This window comes from Cyprinodon variegatus, unplaced genomic scaffold, assembly GCF_000732505.1.
Source record: "Cyprinodon variegatus isolate N-32 unplaced genomic scaffold, C_variegatus-1.0 Scaffold516, whole genome shotgun sequence".
Classification (NCBI taxonomy): Eukaryota; Metazoa; Chordata; class Actinopteri; order Cyprinodontiformes; family Cyprinodontidae; genus Cyprinodon; species Cyprinodon variegatus.
In genome coordinates, this window is record NW_015150969.1 from 359,290 (window position 1) to 366,365 (window position 7,076).

The 7,076-nt window shown below is 37.1% G+C and overlaps 1 protein-coding gene across 1 annotated transcript; it reads left to right on the forward strand.

Annotated features, from left to right (window-relative positions):
• The first annotated feature begins 3,940 nt into the window (after nt 1–3,940).
• Nucleotides 3,941–7,076, forward strand: LOC107094933 (zymogen granule membrane protein 16-like). The gene is made up of 5 exons (XM_015390853.1): nt 3,941–4,051; nt 4,192–4,227; nt 4,333–4,385; nt 5,422–5,542; nt 5,728–7,076. Exons 3-5 carry the CDS (start codon nt 4,334–4,336, stop codon nt 6,044–6,046), a joined length of 492 nt encoding a protein of 163 aa, XP_015246339.1. The 5' UTR covers nt 3,941–4,051; nt 4,192–4,227; nt 4,333; the 3' UTR covers nt 6,047–7,076.

Sequence of the window (7,076 nt, forward strand, 5' to 3'; positions counted from 1 at the left end):
AAATAAATACAAAAATAAAATAAAAAAAATAGAAAATTTTTCTATTTTAAAATCTAAAGTGTTTTTTTTTAAAGTAGAGAACAGGAATCGTTCAGTTTAGTATATAGACAATTTCCTGATTCACATATTTTAAAACCCCTGAACTGACCGTTTTTTTGTTTTTTTCTTCCTTTAATTCTGGCTTAATAGAGCAGTGGGCTTTACGCTGCCCTGTCTTGCAGGGCAGCATAAAGCCCACTGCTAAAGCGTAAAGCCCTGGGTTTGAATGGCGACAAAGCCATTCTCAAGGACATATAAAGGTGCTCATTTTATATTGAGCATATATAAATATTTGATATTTATTTTTGATTATGTTCATGGTGGAGAATCCTGCTTCACAGCAGTAGGTTGAGCCAAACATACTCACACCATTTCACTTTTCTGTCACCAGCTCACCGCAGTTTTTCCAGCAGTCCACACTTCTTCACTTTTTCTCATCATCTTCCCCCTCTTTCCCTCTGCCCGGCTTGCCACAGGTTTGCCTGCTGTGTCTAATTTGTATAACGTGTAGCCTGGTCCTGGACACTCTGGAAGGGTTCACTGTACGAACAAGAGAAGAAACAACATGTGGTAATTTATAGATGTTTTAAATCAGGTTGGGTCCGGATTAGCCAGCAGGTGGGTCCGGATCTGGACCGCCGTCATCTAATCCATGATCTAGAGACTGTAATGTAGAATAGAGTACGTTCATTGGCGGCTGTGGGAAGACGTTTCATGGGTAATTTTACAGTCAGTGGCTGTACAAACCAAGAAGATTCATATATACGCCAATGTATCCTATAGTATAGTATGTAGCGTAACAGTCTGGCTATCTTGGACCAACTTAAAGACATTGACTTAGTTAGCCAATGACATTGTGTCTAACATTGGAAAATAGAAAGTAGAGTAAATACAAAGTAATTCACTGTGAAATGTCAAAGTTGCAATTTTTGATTAAATGGATGATGCTGTCGTTTTTGAAGTGATTGGTATATTTCCCCTTTAAAGAGATCATGTGCTGAAATATTTTGCATGTTGTATTGATGAAAACAAAGAAAAAATAAAGAAAATAATTATATTTGTGTGTGTGTGATTGTGTTCGTGTGTGCATACATAATTGTTTTTATAGTATATACAAATGATCAGATTCTTGTTGTAGCTATGAGCAAAAAGCAAAATATGAATTTTATGTTACATATTATTTTGCCAATTTATGTGATTTTACATAGTGTAGAAACTGAAGCTCTGTGGAGTTATTAAATTGGTCCATTAATTTAGCTCTATTGTAAACCTATGTCAGATTTAAAGGCTAATGAACAGACACAGCATAAAAGTAAACGCATTATACCATGAACAGACATGTGCTTGTAATGAATTCTCTATGTAAAATCTTGAAATTATATGTAATATGTAATTACCTTAACAATATAATCAGTACCTGTAAATTACATGTACATCCGCAATTTAGCACTTTTGGCACATCTGTATCATTATTATGCTCCATTAACACATATATTTTCCATCTATCCATCCATCCATCCATCCATCCATCCATCAATCATCCGGGGTCGGGTCGCGCGCGTAGCATCTTCAGTAGGGAGGCCCAGACTTCCCTCTCCCCAGCCACATGGGCCAGCTCCTACAGGGGAATCCCAAGGCCCAGGCCAGCCGAGAAACATAGTCCCTCCAGCATGTCTTGGGTCTCCCCCTGGGCCTCCTTCTGGTTGGACGTGCCTGGAACACCTCACCTTTCGGTCATGACCATGGATGAGGGTAGGAACATGGATTGACCAGTAAATCGAGAGCTTTGCTTTTTGGCTCAGCTCTCTCCAATCCGCCTATCGATCTCCCGTTCCATCTTACCCTCATTCATAAACAAGACTCCAAGACAGTTAAACTCCTCCACTAGGAGCAGTACATCCTCCCCAACCCGGAGAAGGCACTCTACCCTTTTCCGGCTCAAGACCATGGTCTCGGATTTGGAGCCACTAATCCTCATCCCAGCCGCTTCATACTCCGATGCGAACCGCTCAAGTGAGAGCTGTAGATCACGCCCTGATGAGGCCATCATAACCAAATCATCTGCGCATAACAGAGACGCAATCCTAAGGCCACCAAGACAGATCCCCTCAACACCTTAGCTGCACCTAGAAATTCTGTCCATAAAAGTTATGAAGAGAATCGGTGACAAAGGGCAATCTTGGCGGAGTCCAACCCCCACCGGAAACGAGTCTGCTTATTTCCGGCAATTTCCAGGCTCTGACACCGGTCGTACAGAGACCTAACAGCCCTTATTAAAGGGCCTGGTACTCCATACTCCCGGAGTACCCCCCAACAGGAACCCCCAAGGGACACAGTGGACAGCTCTACACCCTGAGCAGGATCCTGGAAGGTGCATGGGAGTTTGCCCAACCAGTACACATAAATTTTGTTGTGATGGATTTATATAATATGTTATATTACATGATTTACAGACTTCATTGACTTCATACCAACTATGCAATGTGATGTGCCTACCTATTTATAATAATTTACAGTAATCTACTTATGATATGAAATAGACAGTGTGTGTCAAAGTGATGAATTTATCTTTATTTTAAAACTCTTAAGCTCCCCTAAAAATGATAAAATCCTTGTTGTTCAATGCTGCAGCACACGCATTGTTTTCATTGCGACCGTTCTAACTAGGGAGTACCAATATGGCGTCCGGTCACTTCACTCCACCCTATACTACCAACAGGATATCAGCAGTCCATTGAATAAATAGAGATCAGTGAGAATATCAAAAAACTATATATTGCAGGGTGTGTGCTGTATTGAATCAAGGTATTAAGAATTGTGGAAGAAATATGTGTTACCCATTTCAGAAACATCTAATGGGGACCATACCAACTGCAGCCCCCACTATCATTTTTACATCCATCCATCCATTTTCTTACACGTTTAATCCCAGTTGGGGTCAAGAGGGGTGCTGATGCCTATCTCCAGCTTTCTATGGGCGAAAGGGCGGGGTACACCCTGGACAGGTCGCCAGTCTATCGCAGGGATCACTTTTACAACAGCTGTTTAATCGAAGATCTTCCCATTATGATTGATTGATTGATTGATTGATTGATTGATTGATTGATTGATTGATTGATTGATTGATTGATTGATTGATTGATTGATTGACTTTATTGAGCTCACAGCGGACAAGTTTACTTCTTACATCAGCTCAAATAGTCAAAGAAGAAAAATGTGCCAAAGGAAGAAAAAGGTGCATGGGCATTTTTCCAGGTCTGTTCTTGTTGTCTGTTGAAGCAGTCTGATTTTTTTTCTTATTTCAGTCGGATTCCTTTCAGAATACTACTGTAAACAGCATCTAACCAAAAAGACTTTAAATGATTTAACCTCTGGACTGGATATAACAACTAATATTGATACCAGACTCTACATTAGATTAAGAAAACATTTGAGGATCATAATACATCATTTTACAGAAGCACAATTCTGTCTTGTTAAGGTCTTAACATTATGATTCTTGTAACAAATGTTTTTCTTTTTTTTTGGACACACAAATGCAGTTTTCCTGAAAAGATTTTTGCCTGCTGATCCAGTTCCTAGAAGTACAAGTGATAGATTCCTAGAAGACATTTCATGATAACCATCGAAGAGGTTGTATTTCCAGTTATAGCTGTCATACCAAAGCCCTATGTTAAAAAATAAATGAAGTTAACATTGCTAATATTTATGTACACATCTAAAAAGACAACATTAATGTTGCATATTACCTTGCATCCTTACAACTCAACATTGGTTTGTAAAAAAAAAAAACAAACAAAAAAAAAAGGTGTTACTTTTCACCAACACATCTGATTCAGTTGCGCTACAAGTAAAGTAACCAGTCACTGTAAATACCTTGTAATCTGAAGGGGCGTGCCACACTGCTATAAAAGTGCTGGTACTGAACCTGTGAGAAGAGAAGCCTGACCAAAGCAAGATCTGGATACAGATGCAAAGACTCTGAATGTGCAAGAGAACATTTGAGAAAGTTGTAAGTGCTTTTAAATTTTTAATAGTCAGCAGACAATTAGTTGTTTATTTAATTTTCTTACATTATCAGACACCACAAACAGGGGAAGCTGTGTTACAGTATATCTGATCAAACTTTAATCTTTCTTTACTTTCCTGTAGGTTAGTTTGGCTTATCCTGCAAAAACTGTTTTCCAGGCATGTAAAAATATCACAGTTTCTTATGTCACCTTATTCATTACATTGAGTGAGTGAAGTTCTGCTCAGCAAAGTGGTCTGAGTCACTATTTATTTGCTTCACAGAATGCATTACATCGCTGTATTTGCTCTCTTGTTGGTCTGTGCCTCGGCTGATGGTAAGTATCACACTTTTTTTCACTATATTTAAATATGCAGATGAACCTTTGTTCTTATTTAGAAATGAGTCATTGTTGAGTCTGCAGCTTCATCTTTGGAGATTTTATAAAAACAAAAATTATTACTTCCTCAAAAAGGTCAGTAGACAGCAAAAAGTTCCAGAGTGCAAACCAAAGACCTAAGACTGATAAATCCAAATAGTCATCAACGAATGATTCTTTCATTTATGATTATTATGTAGATATGATGTTTAAAATCTGTGAGGAGAAATTTGTGGGTAATGTTAAATATGTTAGTTTACTGATGCGAAATTTACTAACAAAATAGAAAAGCAAGCCCTGCATGAATTAATGCTGGATTTTACCCTAAGTGTAAGCTTGTTGGTTTTTATGAAATTGAAATGTCATCAAGTCTAATTTACAGAAAGAGCTGAACACAAGGAGGTTTATAATTTTCCATGAAATCTAAATTATAACATTTATGATTGTGAAAATATTAGGATCTGCTGACATCAATTTCTGGTAAGAAAAACCTTAATTCATGTCAGAGGAACATTGTAGTGTACAAAAAAAAATAGTCTGAAATGGTGAGGCACTCTAATTAAAACAAACATGCCCAGATCTGGTTCTTCTAGCAAGTTATAAAAGCAGTCTGCAAATTGATAAATGAAATCTAGCATAACCATAAAAATATCACAACAGAATCTCAAAAAGGCTTTTAACTGTTAATATGATATTACAGGTCTCTCTAGGAAAAATATAAAACCAAGACCAACTTTTGCTGCAAAGTGTTTTAGACTTAGAAGGTGTTCTTTGGACAGACAAGTCAAAAACCGCAGTTTTCAAATATATATATATATATATATATATATATATATATATATATATATATATATATATATATATATATATATATATATATAATCAATGTTTCTGGGGTCTTTGACATTAAAGCTTCTGTGTCGTGTAAAGAAATCCACAATCCATCCTCAAACCTCATAATAGCAATTCCCATGTATTTTTCTTGTCTTTGCAGACTCTCATTACTCCTTTTCGCCGTCTGTGGGATATGGAGGGGGCTCCTCGTACAGCGTCACCGGGGTGGGCAGAATCACAGCTGTTAGAGTGTGGGATCTCTACAACAACTACATCTATGGGTGAATTTTAGAAAGTTATGGTCAGATACAAAACAGATAGAAATAAAGATGTTTAAACAAATGGAGTTTAAAAAGTCTATTATTTATGTTATTATGACTACTGTCTGTGACTTGAAGGTACATAAATATGTTATTCCTACACAATCTAAAAAAACCAATATCACACCTCACTTCCTATTTTTCAGCTTCCAACTTCGGTACGAGGGGGTTTGGAGTCCGGTAGTTGGCTACATATCTGGTGCACCTAATGAGTTGGAGCTATTTAAGGATGAAAAAATCATCCAGATCTCTGGGAAGTACACTCACTACCTTCAGTCGCTGATCTTTGTCACCGATAAGGGCCGCTCCCTGCATGTTGGTCAGCCCACAGGCCATACCTTCAACATGTATCCTACCCACCCAGACGCCGAACTGCGCTTCCTTAGCGGCAGCGTTCATGGACCTCCCACTTCCCTCCAGGCCCACTGGGCTATCCTCGACACTGACAGCAGTGAGCATCATTAAGCAATGGTGAAGAAAATCTGCTGATAAATAGCGGCCATCTTTAAATTAGCATTTTTCTCTACCGTTTTTACCCTTTCTTCACTTTTTGAATTAGACTATGATTCATTTTTGTCTTTTTGGTGAAACTGTTAACCATTTATTCAAGTTTAGTTTAAAATCAGTTTTAATAGCATGGGGATTCCATTTTCTGTTCTTTTTTTTATCTTTTTTCTTTGTGCTTTACCAATATAGTTCTGGGAATAGATATGCCAGAGCTAGATAACGGCCCAACAGATTGTTTTTTTCACAATCAGATCATTATGTTTGTTGTATTAAGGTTCTGTTTTGTACGTTTATATGTAACTTCATTGATAATTTAGGGAATAAAAATAGAACAGACACAGAGACTGAAAGGAAGAGGGTATAAGAATTAAGGGGAGAGAGAGTAAGAGGAAAGAGGGAAGATTAAATGGAAAAGAGAAAAAAACAAAACAACATACAAAACAGATATACAGTAGCTCCTAGAAGTCTGATTCCGCACCTGCATGAGATGAGAGGGGAAAAAAACAGAAAGCAAAGCATAAGGAAAACTTAAACAAAAGACAACCAAAATAAACATCTAAATAGCTTCTAGAGCAACAAGTATCCCATAGATACCCAATCAGCATATGTGTGTGTGAAAAGCAAAGCCTGTGGTGATTATACAATGTCATACAGGGTTGTATGTATTTGTAGCTGCAGCTTAGTATTTAGCATCAGCATGTATCTATGAGCATCTGGCACAAAACTCTTTGCTGTGCAGCCTCCAAAATTAATAGATTTTGGTTTCAATAAAAATATTAATCTACCTTATTTTGTTTTTTATTTTAAGAAAAATTGTATTAACCCTAAGTATTATAGAAGGGTATGGCATATGTGTGATAGGTTAGTGAAGATTATCTCCTTCCATGTTTGTTTATTCGAACTATAGTTTCATCTAAATCATGTTTTTTTCTTTCTTGTAAAATTTGATAAAAATAATCTGATAATAAATAAACATAATCATATTCCA

Coding starts and splice junctions, on each gene's coding strand:
- LOC107094933 (XM_015390853.1), top strand. CDS start 4,334: ATGCATTACATCGCTGTATTTGCTCTCTTGTTGGTCTGTGCCTCGGCT. Junction 4,386..5,421: donor GGTCTGTGCCTCGGCTGATG/GTAAGTATCACA, acceptor TTGTCTTTGCAG/ACTCTCATTACTCCTTTTCG. Junction 5,543..5,727: donor TACAACAACTACATCTATGG/GTGAATTTTAGA, acceptor CCTATTTTTCAG/CTTCCAACTTCGGTACGAGG.